The 18,612-nt window shown below is 34.1% G+C and overlaps 1 protein-coding gene across 2 annotated transcripts in view; it reads left to right on the top strand.

Moving 5' to 3' along the window:
• SOS1 (SOS Ras/Rac guanine nucleotide exchange factor 1) overlaps positions 1–18,612 on the top strand; it is a 177,510-nt gene that overhangs the window by 141,425 nt on the left and 17,473 nt on the right. For both annotated transcript variants that reach the window (XM_044663273.1, XM_044663272.1), the window contains exons 11-16: positions 8,096–8,177; positions 8,520–8,642; positions 8,943–9,046; positions 9,837–10,059; positions 12,311–12,430; positions 16,451–16,613. In XM_044663273.1, the coding sequence (XP_044519208.1) occupies positions 8,096–8,177; positions 8,520–8,642; positions 8,943–9,046; positions 9,837–10,059; positions 12,311–12,430; positions 16,451–16,613 (815 nt within the window). The remainder of the gene's footprint in view (positions 1–8,095; positions 8,178–8,519; positions 8,643–8,942; positions 9,047–9,836; positions 10,060–12,310; positions 12,431–16,450; positions 16,614–18,612) is intronic.

The raw sequence follows: 18,612 nt of genomic DNA, 5'->3' as shown, positions 1-18,612 counted from the left end.
TATATATATATATATATATATGTATATATATATATATATATCCTTCTATATTAATTTTATTTGTTACAGGGCTAGGCAATGGGGGTTAAGTGACTTGCCCAGGGTCACATAGCTAGGAAGTGTCTGAGGCTAGATTTGACCTCCTGTCTCTAGGCCTGGCTCTCAATCCACTGAGCCATCCAGCTTCCCCTGCCTTAAAATCTTAAAAGTAGAAGCTCATTAGGCAGCTAATGATCGGGGACTGATGCTATGGGGAAAAAATAAAGACAATGGAAAGAACACAGGATTTAGAATCAGTTCCTGGGTTCAAATATCTTCTCTGCTCTTTCCTTACCCATATGAACACTGAAGACAAATCATTTAAACTCCCTGGGGGTCTGTCTTCATTTATAAAATAACAAAGTTGAACTAGACAAACTCTACTGATGATTGTGCTATTGTGATCTGTAACTTACCTGAATAGGCATGGTGATTAGATGCCCAGGAGTTGATGAGATCACTAAGAAAGAGTATCTATAGAGAAGGAAAGGAGCCTTCTAGGACACTCACAAGACAGCAAGTGGATCATGGATAATATTTCATCAAAGAGTGATCAGATTGGGCCAGAAAAGAACCAAGGAAGAGCAATATCATGAAAGTAAAAGGAGGGAAAGGGTGTATACAGGAAGGAGGGGATTATCAGAAGCAAGAGAGTTACCAAAAAAAAATTGAGGCCTTGGCCACTGAACTATATCCATTAGAAAATACATTCCTGAGAGCAGAAACTTTTTTTTGATTTTGCATGCTCAGGACATAGGGCCAATTCCTAGCACAGAGGAAAACCTTAACAAATGCTTTTTGATTACTGGTTCACTAACACATCATTAAAAGATTATTGATTACCTCAGAATTCAGTTCATATGGTCAAAAGACAAATTATAAGGTATTGAGAAGAATAGGAGGTGAGTGAGTGCTTCTTAACTTAAGTGGAAACTACATAAGATACTTTTTCCAGAAGTGGGGAGGAGAGGGAGAGTAGAGAGAGAATGAGAATGAATTATTAAGTGAAAAGACTCCTAAAGCTGAAAGGCATATTTATGGGGAGGAGGGGATGGATAATAGAAGGAGCCATTTCCTGGAAGAGAATAGTAACTTCAATAAAGTACAAAGAGGCAACTTAGCATAGTAGTAAAGACCTGATCTTAGGGTCAAGTAGACTGACTTCTACCTGACCTTCTGTCAGAAGTTTTGCTTCTGATAGGTGACCCTGGACATGCCACATTTCAGTGCCCAAGGCAATTGCTCATCTTCATGGAAGAGGTGGAGGAATTATTGGGAATTCCCCACATCAATGAAATTGTAAGTATAGACAAAAATAATAATAAAATCAGGGCAAAATGTGTTAAATATTTTTTAAAGTAATGTTAAAAAATGTAAAAAGCATAGTAGAGACTGAGAGGGAAGTCATATGTAGTTGGAAAAATCAAGAATTTGTTTCTATAGACAAAATGAGTTTTTTTGTTTTTTGTTTTTGAGCTAAGCATCCAAGGAGGGTCGAAGATGTGGATCATGTTCGAGGAAGAAACAGCATAGCTGGCTGAACAAAAGGGGAATGCTAAGAGAAATGCTGGGAAGGGGGGATTAGTATCAGAGCATTGAGGACCTTGAATGGAAGTTTCAATATAATTGGATAGGCGATCAGCATCAAACAAGACTTCACTGGGCTAGAATAACCAAAATTCAAAAAGAAAATTTAACCAGAAGTGAAAGTAAATTTCTATACTTGGGTAAAAAAAAATCACTTAATTCTAAGTACAGAAAGAAAAATGTAGTTCAGACAGCAGTTCCTGTGAGGGGAAGATTTTAGTGGACTAAGAACTCTGAGTTAACAATGTCATAAGACAACAAACAAATATTATATGGACAGCTAGGTAGCACAGTGGAATGAGTGCCAGGCTTGGAGTCAGGAGGACTTGTTCAAATATGGCTTCAGTCACTTCCTAGCTTTGTGACCCTGGGTAAGTCACTTAATCTTATTTGCCTAGCGCTTTATCCTTCTGTCTTAAGAGTTGTTACTAAGATAGAAAGGTTTGATACTTGAATGATGGCTTCAAGGTTTGAAGCCTTTATCCTAGGAGAATATTAATGTCCATTAATAGAAATAGGGAACTCTCGGGTGAAATTTGATTTGAAGCAACTAGTTTACTGAAGACATTCTGTACTTGGGTCAATTCAAATTCAACTTATAAGCATCTAAACTGTGCTGACCTGGACATGGGCATATACACATTAAAACTGACAGATCCTGTCAGTTTGTCCTTTGCTGAGCTTAAGTCTAATACCAAGTAGTGTGATGGGGATGAGAGGAAGGAGAGACATTAAAGGATATGCTAGAAAAACTTATGGAGGGAAGAAACACTTTGAGCCACCTGGGTTAGGAGTTTCACAAAGAAGGTAGCATTTGAATTAAGATTTTTACCAAAAAAAAAAAAAGTTTCCAGAAGATGGGAATAAGGAAGCAGTGTGTCCCAAATATGGGGCGTAGTCTACGAAAGCACTGAGGGAAGAAAAACGATGATATTTGGAGAAGAGCTAGTATTGCAATTTTGTTGCAAGATAAGAACAGAAAAGAGAATAACATAAACATGACTGGAAAAGCAGATTAGGCCAAATGATGGAGGCCTTTAAAATGCCAGGAAAAGGAATTTGTATTTTATCCTAGACGCAATTCACTTCAAGCATTTATTTAAAACCTGTTATATTCAGGGGACTGTGCTAGACAGTAAAGTCACCAAAATATGTTTTTTGGAGCCTACGTTTTACTGACCTAATAGAGAAACAGAATGATGAGAACTTGGTGAGGTTCTGGATTCTAATGCCAATTCTTCAGTTGCTTAATTTTCCTTTTTTCACTTTCCTCTTCTATAAAATGAGGGATTTATGCCAAATAACTTCTTTTTTTATAAATTAATTTTTAAAATTGTTTTCATTTACATATAGAAACACTTTTTGACAATTGTTATTTGAAATTTTAAAATTCAGATTTTTCTCCCTCCCCTCCACGTCACTTCTTGAGGTGATGAATAGCCTGATATAAGTTATGCCTATAGTTTCATATAATATATATTTCCACATTGCTAATGTCATGATAGAAAACACATATCACACATACAATAGAAATCTCTTCAAGGAAGATGGCATGCTTTGATCTGCAGTCAGATTCCAAAAGTTTCTTCTTTGGCTGTGAATAGTATTTTCCTCATTAGTCCCTTATGGTTATCTTGGAGACTTGCTTTGTTGATTATGGTTTAGTCTTTCACAATTGATCGTCGTATAATATTTCTGTTACTATGTACATCATTCTCCTAGTTCTGCTCACTTCCCTTTGCATCAATTCATATAAGTCTTTCAAAGTTTTTCTGAACTCATCCTCTTCATCATTCCTTATGGCACAATAGTGCCCCATTACAACCATATTCTACCACATGTTCAGCCATTCTACAGGTGATGGACAACCCCTCAGTTTCCAATTCTTTGCCACTACAAAAAGAACTACTAAAATATTTTGGTACAGATAGGTCCTTCTCTCTTATCTCTGATCTCTTTGGGATACAGCCCCCAGTAGTGATATTACTTGAGTCAAAAGGTATGTATAATTTCATGACCCTTTGAATCTGGTTCTATATTACTCTCTTGTTTGGTTGTATCAGTTCACAGTTCCACTAACATCATATCAGTGTCCCAATTTTCTCACATCGCCTCCAACATTTATCATTTTCCTTTTTGATTATGTTAGACAGTCTAATAGGTGTAATGTGGCCTCTCAGAGTTATTTTAATTTGCATTTCTCTAATCAATAGTGATTTGCAGCATTTTTTTCACACAACTATGGATAGTTTTAATTTCTTCCACATAACTTCTAAGGTTCCTATGATCCCATAACAATGCTTGAGGAATTATGTGGTTATTATACCTATTCCTTAAGAAAATTATTTTTACATTTGTGGAAGGATGGATTAGAGAGAGAGTAGAAACTAAAGTTTGGGGGAGACCAGTTCATATTAGGAGATTATAAAAATAATTCTAAGTAGAAATGATGAAGATTTGAACTTAAGTGGTGGCATTATAAGTGAAGAGTAGGGGATGAATACAAGAGATATTCAGGTATAATCAACAGAATTTGGCAACTGATTGGACGTGGGCATAGAAAGGATAAAGAAAAGGAAAGAGGAGTCAAAGATTCAATTCAACATAACAAATAATAAATGCCTTTTTTTTTAAATATACTTTATACCTAAGACTTAGCTAGGAGTTTTTTCCAATTTTGAGGTGAGGACCCAGGAAAGGTGGTGGTGCCATCAGTAGAAACAAAGAAATTGGGAGAATATAAAGGTTTAGAAGATGTGTTAAATTTGGCGAAAACAGTAGGAATTGAATATACTACTGTAAGGGGTGAAAAGGGGTTTTAATTGGGTAAATATTAAAAGGTTGGTCGCTAGGGGATTGAATAATTATCAGTCCCCAATTAAAGATTAACTTCAAGTTAAAATGACTTTTATGGAAATGTATTTACAAATGAGAAGAGGACGTAGAAATAAGAAAATAAGAGAGGGAATAAGATAGCATAAGTAATCTAACACAGTAGGTAATTTGCTCTGATCCCCTAATTCAATCCAGGTAGATCTAATTAACCCTCAACCGGGAAATCCAGCCTTGATCCCAAGGCCAGGAAACCAGAGGCCCAAAGGACCTTGAAGGCAAACAAAGCAAAAGCTTTACCCACATAGTCTCTATAAAAAGGAAGTTCCTTAAGAGAAGTTCAGGAAAAATCAGTCTTTTTTAACACTCACCATGTAGAATAGTCTCACCAGCTCCAGACCTCCTCTAAGTCCTGTCACGGACCAGAAGAGAGGACCAGCTGACTGAGGACTACTTTTTAAAGGGGCCTCTTTTGCATCACTTCCTGTGACTTTCTCTTAGTTTACATGTCCAATCACAACAGACGCTTTTCTTAGGACTGTCCAGAAGACAGTAAATTCTGATTTGTTACTCTAGTGCACGTGGGTTACAGACCACCCAACTTATAAGTTAAATGGAGATGTTTTTATCTTTGATGATTAAATCTAAAGATGGGCAGGGTAGATTTAATCTCATTATCACACTACTAAATGTCCATTGCTATTCCATAAATTTTCATTTATTGTGGAGAAATTTGATTATAAAAAATGTTTTGTGCTATAGAATTGCACTGTTTTATGTTTGTTTTTTTAAGTTTTTATTTTGAATATTTTCCCATAGTTACATATTTCATGTTCTTTTCCTTCCCACAAACTCCCCTAAGCCCCCTTAGCCAACGCACAATTCCAGTGGGTTTTACATGTATCATTGATCAAGACCTAATTCCATATTGTTGGACTAGAGTAATTGTTTAGTGTCTACATCCCCAATAATATCCCCATCAACCCATGTGTTCAGGCAGTTGTTTTTCTTCTGTATTTCTCCTTCCACAGTTCTTCCTCTGAATGTGGCTAGATTTCTTTCTCATAAGTGTAAAAGTGAAATTTGGGAATGCCATCTAAAAGTGTATATATTTCTATGGACATGGGAAATGTATCAAAACTACATTTCCCGTGATCCAACATGGTCCAACTGGTTTCCGTTTCTGGGTCTTTGGGGCATGGGGAGGTCTACCTCGACGCAGAGGGTTTAAAATCTCCTGGGTTAGGAGGGAGTGGCCTCTTTGCCAGTAGGCTCTTGGCCAGGAAACAGGAAACAGTAATGGAGGCGGCAGTTTTGAATGCTTACAAGTGCGTGGTCTGATAACTTTATCTATAAACATGGCTTTAATTAAAATACTAATTTATATTATTATATCAGCCTTTATCATTTTTAATATTAATATAAGTCCCTCAGCCTTGCTCTGGATCCTTGCATTGCTGCTAGTAGAGAAGTCTGTTATGTTCGTTATGTTTGTTTTTTTTAACAGGCGTACCAGGACAACTAAGAACTTTCTTTAACTATAAACTCAAGTTTTATTAAATTCTAAAATATCTCAAAGTCAAACGTTTTTTCACACTGAATTAGTCACCTACAAAGTAGTGGTTTAGACAAGGTTTCTGCTTTTATGGAGTTTATAATCTGATTATGGTAATAAACAAACAAATAAAGCAAGAAGCAAAAAAATAAGATATACAAGAAACACATCTGAAAACTTAGCATTTTTTAAACTCCTTCTAGCTGAGTAAAAATAAAATAATGATGCAGATACAAAATAGATTTTTCCCCCCAATGGATAGGAGTGCCTCTGCCCTTCTTCCTGCTATAAATTATTCTAGTCCTTAAAGTTCTCAAAAAGTTGGTTAGAAAAGAATGGTAAATGTCCAAGGACTCCCTAACTGTGGCTCTAAATATTCACCAAAATGGCTTTCTGACCTTGCTAAAATTGGATTTCCTAGTTCAGTTGATAAAATTTAGATCTACTCATTGAAAAAGTATGGGACTTCTACTCTAAAGAGTAGGAAACTTTTGAGACAAATTGAATTAAAAGGAAATAAACAGAAATGCAGTTGTTCTCTCTCATTCACTGGTTATATATTTGCTAATTCACCTTCTTGCTAAATTTTATTTGTAACTCTAAAATCAAACCTTGCACTGCTCATATGGTCATTCACAGATTTATACTGAGCAGAAAAAAAGTTAAGTCTCCCTATCCACACATTCCCAGTTAAAACTGAACAAGGTAATGCTCTGCCTTCTTGTTTCAGCTCTCATTTAATAAACAAGTGTTCTTTTTGTGATCTATTTAGTGCCACACTTTTAAAAAAATTTTTGTGATTTTTTTTTTGTTTTTTTTTTTGTTTTAATTTATTTATTTGATATAGTGCCATTATTCATGGATTCACTGTTAATGAATCAACAATACAGCACATCCAGAAAAAAGGAGGAGGAGAAAATTTGCCAATTGGTATGTGAAGCAGCTCTGGAAAGGCTGAAGTCAGTGTTATAAACAGAGGCTTGCAGGAACCTCGCCCAAATTTCCCATAGGAGCAATGATTCCCTATTCTCATTCAATCCTTCCAGCAACTTTATAGACATAACTATCATAAATAAAGAGAATCGGTAGTAGGTAGCTGTTGAATTTTTTTAATTTATTAATTAAAACCGGAGCTAGGTGACAGTAGAATAGGCCTGAAGTCAGGAGGACATGGGTTCAAATGTGACCTCAAACTTCCTAGCTGTATGACCATGGGCAAAAACTTATCATCTTTTTGGTTTCTTTATCTCTAAAACTGTCCATTATCATATTGCAAACCTAACAAGTTTGCTGTGAAGATTAAATAAGGTATGCTTTTAAAATAAAAAAGCTATGTAAATTTTAACCATTATTATAAGAAGTCTTTATTGCAAAATCAGGGTTAATGTAGCCCGCTCAAAATGATATTTAGCAAATTTAGTCTCGCTTTAATGATTTACTACAATTACTTTTTTTTTTCTTTTTTTGGCAACTTCAATGAGGTTTTCTTAGTGGTCACTAAGGATAAGTTCTATAAATTCCTCAAATCGTTTACCAGTTGAAGTTTTCTGAGACTATTCCAGCTTGGCCTTGTTTTCTTCAAGATGCAGTGTTGTTGTTACTTTGATAGAAAAAATACTTCAAAAATGGTTTAGCAATTAAGAAACTTCTGGTATTATTGATGCTTCCACTCTCACCATGGGAAAAATGTAAAGAGAATGAACAGAGTGGGCCAAATTGAAGTACTCTGGGCTCCTGTTGGTAAGTGAAGGCCTACAAGAATTGGCACAGTTTCATTCTCCACCTCCACTCCTTTATGTCCACTGATATCCTTAAAGGTATAGCAGCTGGTAAAAGGATATACTGAATAATTACTTGATTCTTTTATATCTTATTTTAGTATTAAAATATGAAGCAATAAATTCATCTAAGTTAACAGTGTATTTCAAAATCCAGTTGTATGTTAAGTGCTAAAATACTATATGTAGAAATATTTTTAGCAGGTTTGCATATTGCTTTTCACCTTAAGGATAATATTTTTGCTTTTGTAAGCTATTTTGCCTGAAACGTGTAATAGAAATAAATTTTTTCTTACTCTTTTAGATCCCAATTTTGTTCGGACATTTCTTACAACATATAGATCTTTCTGCAAGCCTCAAGAGCTACTGAGTCTTCTGATAGAGAGGTGTGTAAGTTTAAGATTCTATAGTTTTTAAAAAATAAAGATTGAACTGCCAAGTTTGTATTTCTTAGAAACATTCTAATTATTTCACAATATGAACATTAACTCATTTACTATAATGTATTATGTTATATGCTTTTTCTTGATAGTTTGTTTCTTCATAATTTAGTGCAACTATAAAATACAAAAATTATTAAAACATTTCTTATTGTAAGTAAATTCACTAGAAATAAAACTTTTAAGTTTATTTCAGTTAAATAATTTTTATTAGATTCTTCTGAAAAAATTGAAATAGCACAAAAGGGTTATAATTGTTAATTAACAATTTGTATCATTTTGTACCAGGTTTGAAATTCCAGAACCTGAGCCAACAGAGGCTGATAGAATAGCTATGGAGAATGGAGATCAACCCCTTAGTGTAGAACTAAAACGATTTAGAAAAGAATACATACAGCCTGTTCAACTCCGGTGAGTATTAATGGAAAATAATGTGATGTAGGGCTGTTGATATCATCTCCATTTTGCAGGATCTGATGCAGAATTTATACTCACATCTTCCTAATTCCAGATTCCATACATTATCCATTACAGCACACTACCTCTCAGTTATCTCTAAGTCTTTGAGCAGCCTCTAATTAAAGGTACTATTGAAAACTAATCTATTGACTTGGCTTGGTTTTTCATTTAGTGCTCTATGACAAATATATAATGACAAATTTAGGTTCCTATGTAATTCACTCATCTTTTTATTCTTTTTTTATGACACAGAGTGCTAAATGTTTGTCGACATTGGGTAGAACACCACTTCTATGATTTTGAAAGAGATACAGATCTTTTGCAACGATTAGAAGAATTTATTGGAACAGTAAGGGGTATGTTTATTGTGTTTTATCTTTTTTGGTACTGTAATAAATATATTAGTTTTATAATCAGTTATACTTGATAACCAAGGATTAATATAATTATAGATGTACCAACACAAACTGCCTCAACTGATTTAACAGTGAATAAATTCATCAGGTTACTGGTCTACAAACATTTAATAATAAATTAAATTTTTTTAATCCTACTAACCAGCTATTTGTTTAAATTTACTATGACCCAGTTGTTTTAACACTAAAATAAACATGTCTTTGAGACAAGCAAAATCAGAAATATTATCCAGTTGGTGGATGTAATGTTTTCCATGAAGGAACTGGAAGTACTGTAGCTTTGATCTCTCCTGGGAATATCAACCCTCCCTGGTTTCCTCATTCCATAAAAATGATGTGATAATTTATCAGTTGATAAAATATAAAATGATAAAATATGCATATAATATTCCTCTTTAATTAAAATCATATTCCATAAATCTGAGTTTTCTCATATAAGAAGAGTCTAAAATAACCAAGAATAATAGATGTGCCACTTACTTGTTTGTGGTGAATTGATGTTCTGATGGAAAAATCAGTTTGTTAATTTAATCCTTTTACCCCAAAAAGAAATCTATTGTTTTGTAAAGACTTTTCATCTTGTTAGAGATTCTAGGTTTCCATCTATAATGTGTTACATAATGGTACTTTCTTTCCAGAAATTTTAACTCGGTAAAAAAACTGAATAGAATTCAAATGTGATTTTTTTATTTTTTAAATATATAATTTTAAAAAATCTAATACATTTTAGGTAAAGCAATGAAGAAATGGGTTGAATCTATCACTAAAATCATCCAACGGAAAAAAATGGCAAGAGATAATGGACCAGGACATAATATAACATTTGAAAGTTCACCTCCTGCAGTTGAATGGCATATAAGCAGACCTGGACACACAGAAACTTTTGACCTGCTCACCTTGCACCCAATAGAAATTGCTCGACAGCTTACGTTACTTGAATCAGATCTCTACCGGTATGCAATTTAACAAACAAAACTGTGATTTTTACGCAAAATATTTCTACATTTGTTAAGATATTTTTAAGCAATAAATCACCCTTATTGCAATTTTTTCCTGTTGCAACAGAAATTATTGCATGTAAGAAATTAAAATTGAAAGTGTTCACATTTCTTAGGTCATTCTAGATCAGTGGTTCCCAAACTTTTTTTGGCCTACCACCCCGTTTCCAGAAAAAATATTACTTAGCCCACTGGAAAGATAAATGCACCTGTGGCCATCACCACCCCCCTGGATCGCTGTAGCGCCCACTTTGGGAATCACTATTCTAGATTGTGGGGTAAATCAGTCTTTTTTTTTTTTAAGTCCTCCCCCACTTATTCACTAGGTATGCCAGCAATCAAGCCAGCCTTAACTGAATTCAGCAACTTTTACTGACAGACTGATAGATGAAAACATTTTTAATAGCAGCAATAGGATTTTCTTCTATTAGTTATTGTTTTGAATAGGAAATGGACAATGAACTGTCCCAGTTAAGATTGGGGAGGCTGATCACCAGAAAGTTGGCCACTAGGTAATATACATTTTTGGCATGACAATTCATGGAGTGCTTCTTACAAACTTCAGAGGAAGGAGTGTTGTGGGTTTTTTTTCCCCCAACAAAATCATTGATCACTTGAAAGGCTGTGTTTGGAATCTTGTAGCTTAAACATCAGCTTAAGGAAACCTCTGCTGCCTCTTAGCCATAGCTACTAAAATTAACATTAAAATAAGAATCAACCTATAGAATATGTTAAATATAAATCACAACCTGAATTTGTTATAGAAAATTTCAAGTTTTATTATTTATATTGGGTCATCTTATACCCCCTTAGGAAATAGCAATTGGTCTTTGAAAAAGTCATCTTGGTCATTAATAGTTCTGCTATGTGAGAAGTCATAAAATCAGCATTCCAAATTCATGGTGATTTTAATTCAAAGTGACTGACATATTGGAAGCACTTTTATTTCAAAATTCTAAACATTTTACAATTACTGAAGGCATTTTATTGAATTAGTATGCATCGGTGGGAGGTAAATCTTGATGTTTCTTTCCATAATAACTTTATAAGTATATAAAAACAGTATATTCAGTTTATGAAGAGACGGAGCTAAAGTAGCAGCATCACCTTATACTCTTCCATTCCTTTCCTCAATATCCCCAAGCTCAGAACACAAAGGTGAAAAACTTCCAATTTATTTATTAGCCAACAAAACTATAAGAAACACAGTATAGCCATACAATGCCAAAATTTATCCATATTGACTTAACACTGAAATAAGCTTTACAATTCTACCCTATCTTCTTCCTCTCACCTTTCACCTGATCAGTGAAAGTCTTGACTAACATATCTCTTTTAAAACCATGGCCAGTTATGCTTTTCCAGACTTTTATTCTGTTTTGATGTATCTGATATCCTCAAAGATGCCTTTTTCTAATTAATTAAAAACTTAAGTTTGTATTTAAAATTTCAGTTGCATCTTTGAATTTGAAATTAATTTCTTTGCATGAAAAATCTAGCAACATGAAGACATTTTTCCATCAGAAACTGGCAGTTTTTAAATAAAAGGCATAAAAATTGTTTTATCCATTTCCTGTGTCTTTTGTAACTGAGTTTGGCTGCTTATAAATCGCAACTTAATATCTGAGAATATCAGAATGTTACTCTACCCTGTCTATCTACTTATTTCATTATAAAATAGGAATCTTCAAACTGGTCTGTTATCTTAAAGTAATATTTTGTAGTTCATTGAAGGGGCTTCATTTCTAATTCAAGCCCCAGTTCAAAGTTGAAATTCTATAACAAGCATGTATGAAATTGTTACAAAATCTATAGAAATAAATTCACTATCTTTATTTATGATGGTAATTTTTTCTGCATGTTACTATAAAAAAGCAACTCTATCACATAACTCCATTCTTACTTGTTCCAGATATTTGGAATTCCCTTCTGAGATCATCTCGAATTTATTTTGTCTATGTCTTATTAGTACATAGTTGTTTGCATATTGTCTCCCCCATTACATTAGACTGACCTCCTTAAGGAGAAGAACTATCCTTGTTCTTTAGTAGTGCCTGGTATATAGTAGGCACTGAAAAAATGCTTATGACTGATTGACTTGTAAAAGATAACTTTCTAGGAGGTTGCCAGATGCTTAATAAATGCTTTTTTACTACATTTTTAAAAGAATATGTATGTAATTAGAATATATCTCTTATGCTTTTAGAGCTGTACAGCCATCAGAATTAGTTGGAAGCGTATGGACAAAAGAAGACAAAGAAATTAATTCCCCTAACCTTTTGAAAATGATCCGCCACACAACTAATCTAACTTTGTGGTTTGAAAAGTAAGTTACTTGAAGTCTTTCTTTATTCTCATAGCCCATAGAGTCTTATCTTTAGAGTCTGAAACTTGGTGTTCTATATTAGCCAAGCTTTATGAAAGTCTTCATAACAGAGCTACTTGTCTAGTGTTCTTTAAAGAATTGTTAGAGGATAATGGATAAATAGCTTTCTATAGTTTGTATAGTAATTTTTATGAGCAAAGACTTATTTTTTAGTAATAGATGAATTGAAGTCTGTGACAAGGTATAAATAAAGAACTGAGGGAGTTTTCTGAAGGGAAAAAACTTGACTTTTCCCCTACTTATGCATTAATAATTCTTAATCTTTAGCATGATATGAATACAGAATTTTCGTTTATTGACTCTTTAAATGCCTACTCCTGGTTTCTTGTGTATAAAACAAAAAATAACAAATTTTAACATGCATTATGGAGAAACTTGATGATAAAGGCATATCATAACATATCAGTACTTTGCTTTAAGAAGGGTTCAAATTCCTGGATGAGTAGAGATTTATTCTGTTGTAATTTGGGGTTTGAGGAGAAATAGGTAAAAGCAATAAATATATAGTCATTGTTAATCATCCATGATTTCCAGACCAATGAATGCTAGCATACATGAATATGGTACTTTACAGTTTACAAAATACACTGTGAGAATAAGTTTATCATTATTTTGAAAATCATGAAATAGATATCTTAGCAGTTTGTGCTTTGATCAGTCATAGAAAAAGGATCAGACTCATGTCTGACTCCAGGTCCAGTACTCTTTCCACTTTACTAAATTCATATTCAGAATTTTATATAATTGGAAAGCCTCCTAATTAGAGCTTTAAGTTTGATAATCTTATATCTTGGTTATATCTTGGGTAATTTCAAGTTCGAAGGGATCTTTATTTTATTTTTTAATTTATTTATTTTTAAATATTTTTCCATGGTTTTACGTGATTCATGTTCTCTCCCTCCCATTTACTCTTTCCTCTCCCAGAGCTGACTGGGTTATACATGTGTTATCACTTGATACCTATTTCTATATTATACATTTTTGTAATAGAGCAATCTTTTAAAACCAAACCCCCAAATCCTATACCCATACAAACAAGTGATAAATCATCTATTTTTCTTCTGCATTTCTACTCCCACAGTTCTTTCTCTGGATGTGGATAATGTTCTTTCTCATAAGTCCCTCAGGATTGTCCTGGATCATTGTATTACTACTAGTAGCAAAGTCATTTGATCATCCCGCAGTGTTTCAGTTTCTGTATACAATGTTCTCCTGGTTCTGCTCATTTCAGTCCATATCAGTTCATGGAGATCTTTCCAGCTCATATAGAAATCAAGTAGTTCATCATTCCTTACAGTACAAGAGTATTCCATCACCATCAGATACCACAGTTTGTTCAGCCATCCCCCAATCAAGGGACACACCCTCATTTTCCAGTTTTTTGCCATCACAAAGAGCGCAGCTATGAATATTTTTGTACAGCCCTTTTTTTCTTATCTCTTTGGGGTACAGATCTAGTGGTATTGCTGGATCAAAAGGCATGCTTTCTTTTAAAGCCCTCAAAGGGATTTTTAATATTTGCTGATAAGCTTCATCATTCTTTAATGTAGCAGGTAACATTTCAAATTAATTTTTCAAATTTATTACACTACTTTAAGTATACATATTTAGTGTTTTATAGTAGCACTATTTTTAAATAGCAAAAAGTTGGAAATGAACTCTGTACTCAACAATTGGAGAAAAGTTAAATAATTAATTCTCCATGAATATCATCACACACTAAAAAACAACAGTTTTGAAAATCTTAGGAATGAAGTCATGTGGAAGGAAGAGACAAAAGACCAATAGATGTCTACTACAACTACATATATGGAAATGAAGTTAAATGACAACAAAACTTGAGTAAAATAAATGCAGAGAATGACATTGGTACTGACTTGCTAAAGTTAAAGGACAGGCCTTTTCTTTCTTTTTAAAAAATATTATATTACTCCTCCTAGTTTTACTTGTGCCAGTAACTTGTGTTAATGTTTACTTATTGTCTAAAAATTCCACGATTCTTAGCAGAAGGAAACAATATGAGACTAAGGGTCATCTATATATTTAAAGTTACAAATGGGGGCATTTTCTTGGCATCTAAACCTTTGAGATCAAGATTTGAACAGTAGGAAGAAAGTAGGCTGGATTACATTTGAGAAATTTTGTAGACCCTTTAATGACTCTAAGATTCTCCCTGAAACAATTACTCATCTTTTTAGCATTAATATTCTTGTGGTCATTTAGTATAGCTACATGTCATGAAATGTCAGAGTCTCTGAAGAGGTATGAGGTAAGGGGAAAAAGGGGAAGAGAGGGGCAGCTTAGTGCCCAAAGAAGCCACCTAATGTCATTCCTGGTGCAGCTCAAATAACCCTGGGCGTCAATCAGTTACCCATGTTCAAATCTGTTTTGCACATTTCCAGACTTCAGTGTCCTCATATATAAAATGAGCCTTTTGAACCAGAAGACATCTCATTTCCCTTCCAGCTTTATCTGTACAATCCTATGATCATCAGGAAAATGAAGTGGTCAGCAAAGGACATGGACTGGTTGCCTGACATAATGGGATCAGTTATCCCTTGTGAACTTTACTAGAGTACACACAATGTCTGATAGTCTAGAAGTCTCATTGTTTTCAGGGAATCCTTCTTTACATTCTGTACTGGACATCCTTTATGAGAGTACTGAGCACTTTGGGAAAGCACTGCTTTGCTTGATATGGATAAAAACCTGTTGAAAAAATTCCTTTTTTGGTTATAGCTGCTAAACAATATATGGATAGAACATACTTTAATGGAGTTCAATTAAGGCTGTATTTTGCTCCACAAAGTCAAAAACTATGTTCTTATATCATTTTAAAAAGAGTGGGATCTTATATCTTTCCCAGTCAATTTAGATCCAGGTGGATTATGTGGACTATATAATTCAAAATATATAAGGCTCAAATTACTTACAGAACCTCCTCAAGATAATTCTTGACCACTCAAAAGAAATTGCTTTACCAGTCTATGTAGGTAGACAGGGTTGGCAGGGAAGGGACAGAAAGTGAATGAAGAATATCTTATTACTCAAATTATGGCATGTAGATGGTTGGAGAAGCCAACTGAACATGGTTTATTAATGTATCTAACTTGGCAAAGTACTACAAGTGCACAGTGAACAAAAAGAAGATAGTGGGATTGGGAAAATTGTTTAGCATTTTCAGTGAAGTTAAACTGTTCCCTGATCCCCAAACCCATTCTTTTAACCATCTTCTTTTGGGGATGCTATTTGGTAGCAAAGTAAGACACCATGACCTTCAAAGAATCAAAACTGTGACCCTGCTTAGTGGACTCAACTAAGGTACAGAATGTTACAGAGATGGATTGCACATAAGGAGGGACATAAACAGTATCATTCAGGAACTGTATGATCAGAAAGATAAATGTAACGAGAGCAAGGCATAAGAAATGGATATACTGGTACTAGCAAAGTGTTAAAGACCTACACAAAGACCTCCATTAAGTTGGGTGGATCCTTTATGGAAGCTTTATATTAAGAAGTGGAGGGTGGGAGGCAGCTGGATAGCTCAGTGAATTGACTGTCAGACCCAGAGACGGGAGGTCCTGGATTCAAATCTGGCCTCAGACACTTCCTAGCTGTGTCACCCTGGGCAAGTTACTTGATTCCCATTGCCTAGCCCTTACTCTTCTGCCTTAGAACCAATACATAGTATTGATTCTGAGATGGAAGGTAAGGGTTTTAAAAAATTAAAAATTAAAAAAGAAGTGAAGACCACAAAGGAACATAGGAGTGAATTCTGATCCATACCATTGGGAAAAATACTCTTATCAGTGAAGTTCCAGATCCTTTGAAATATTTGGATTTGATAACTCCATTTAATGTATCCTGTAGTGATTATATACCAGCTTTTTATTGTTATTACACTGCCACTTAAGACTTTATAGGGTAAAAAACAAAAATTCTTCTTTCTATACTCAGGTGTATTGTGGAAGCAGAAAACCTAGAAGAAAGAGTAGCTGTGGTGAGTCGAATAATTGAGATTCTTCAAGTCTTTCAAGAACTGAACAACTTTAATGGTGTACTTGAAGTTGTCAGTGCCATGAACTCATCACCTGTTTATAGACTGGACCACACATTTGAGGTACATTTGTAAGAAACATTTTCAAATTGCTATGCATTCCCTATTTTATCTATTCTAATAGTCAAATTTTAGTTTTAAAGTGCATTTATCTAAATCTTTCACCAATGAATTCAGAATATGTTCTTAAATATCTCAGTCTGACACATGAAAAGAGATTGTCACAGTGCACAGACAAGCATCTCATGTGAGCAAAAATGGCCTCAGAAGAATCATCTTCAGGCTTGCAGCATGTGTTAACCCTAATGATGTCTTTTCATCTCTATATCCCTTAACCCCATGCAAAAAATACTTACTCTGGCATTGGAGAATGTCACCAGAAAAATGAAAACAGCACCTTAGGGGTACAGATGCCACAACTGCCCTTGTTCCATCTAAGAGAAACATGCCAAGGGTCTCACTTCTGAGTAACTGCTTTATTGTCCTGCCCATAACTCCCATCTGTGCTTTGCACCTCTTTCTAAGCTTTTCCCATCTTTGGTCCACACTGATCATTAATGTGCAAATTTCATTCTTTCTCTCAAACTCTCTTAAGTAACTGGGCTAATAATAGTCTCTGGGGAAACTGCAATATTCTTATCCTGCAAAAGGAACAAGCATAGAGAATCTCTCATATACTTTATTCTGAACACTTTGAAGCATTTAGGGGAAAGTATAGGTAAGATGCCCTGGATCAAAATTCTATAAAATATGTCAGCACAGAAAGGTAAGAATTGCTCAAGAATGAACTTCTGAAGACACAAAATTCCTAGAAGAGAAAGAGTGTAAGTTATCAAAAATAAATTATTGTAGATGCATAAGGATCAAATAATTTCATTTTTGCAAAAGCCTGGAAAAGAGAAAACTCAGAAAAGGAAATAAAATGGCTACTTTCAAGAATTTCAAGCCTGTCACTTAGAAAAGATATGAGGGGGCAGCTAGGTAACTCAATGGATAGAGTGCCAGGCCTAGAGATGGGAGGTCCTAGGTTCAAATGTGGCCTCAGACACTTCCTATCTGTGACCCTGAGAAAATTATTTAACCCCTAGCCCTTACCACTCTTCTGCCTTGGAAATGATGCCTAGTATCATTTCTAAGGTAGAAGAGAAGGGAAGGGAAGGGAGGAAGGAAAGAAGGAAGAAAGGAAAGATGGATAAGTGGATGAAATGAAATTTGCTCTGCTTGGTCCCCAAGAGCAGAACTAGGATCCATTAGTAGAAATGGTAAAAGAGCATCCTGGGATTTAATAAAAGGAAAAACTTCCTTAAAGTTAAATGTTATCCAAAAATAAAATGTGTTGCTATGGGAGTTAGTGATTTCTTGGCACTGGAAATCTTTTGACAAAAGCTAGTGACCATTTATTGGTATGTTACTGTTAAAGAAAATTCATATTCATGGATTAATTGCACTTTGTTAGTCTCTCAGGTCCCTTTCAACTCCTAGGTGCTATGATTCTATATATTACTGGAAGGGCTACCTGTATGCCTTTCTACTTCCCCATTTTCTCCATCTTTAATGAAAGGGTCCTTAAACTGTCATCTTTTCTTAGAACATCTATTTTAAGATCTAGTTTTGTTATTGTTTTAAAATTAATGTTCCCATTTCTTATATGTTGAAAAGGGTCTAGAAAAATTCAACAAAGTTAAGAGAGAATTCATTTTTGTAAAAAAATGTATCCTAATATTATTTTGGAAAACAAAAGAACTTAAATTAATATAACAGATTAGTTAAATTTAATGTCTTCCATTCTAATAATGCATATCACAAACATATGCCTCTTCTAATTTAAGAAATTGCCTTTAAAAAAAGCAAAGGGAACAAATATTTATTAACGTATCTCTTATATGCTGGTTACTATGCTAAGCAATTTACAAATATTGTCTCAAGTTTATTGATGGGGTAAATTCTAATGGAGTAAGCAATCAGATACTTATTGGATTTTAGTCTGCTACCAAGCCTTAATCTTTACCTTGCAGCTAAATTATATATATTATATATATATATATATATATATATATATATA

The sequence above is a fragment of the Gracilinanus agilis genome, chromosome 2 (genome assembly GCF_016433145.1).
Source record: "Gracilinanus agilis isolate LMUSP501 chromosome 2, AgileGrace, whole genome shotgun sequence".
Lineage (NCBI taxonomy): Eukaryota > Metazoa > Chordata > Mammalia > Didelphimorphia > Didelphidae > Gracilinanus > Gracilinanus agilis.
The sequence above is the reverse complement of the archived record's forward strand: the minus strand, read 5'-3'. Positions and strand labels throughout refer to the sequence as shown.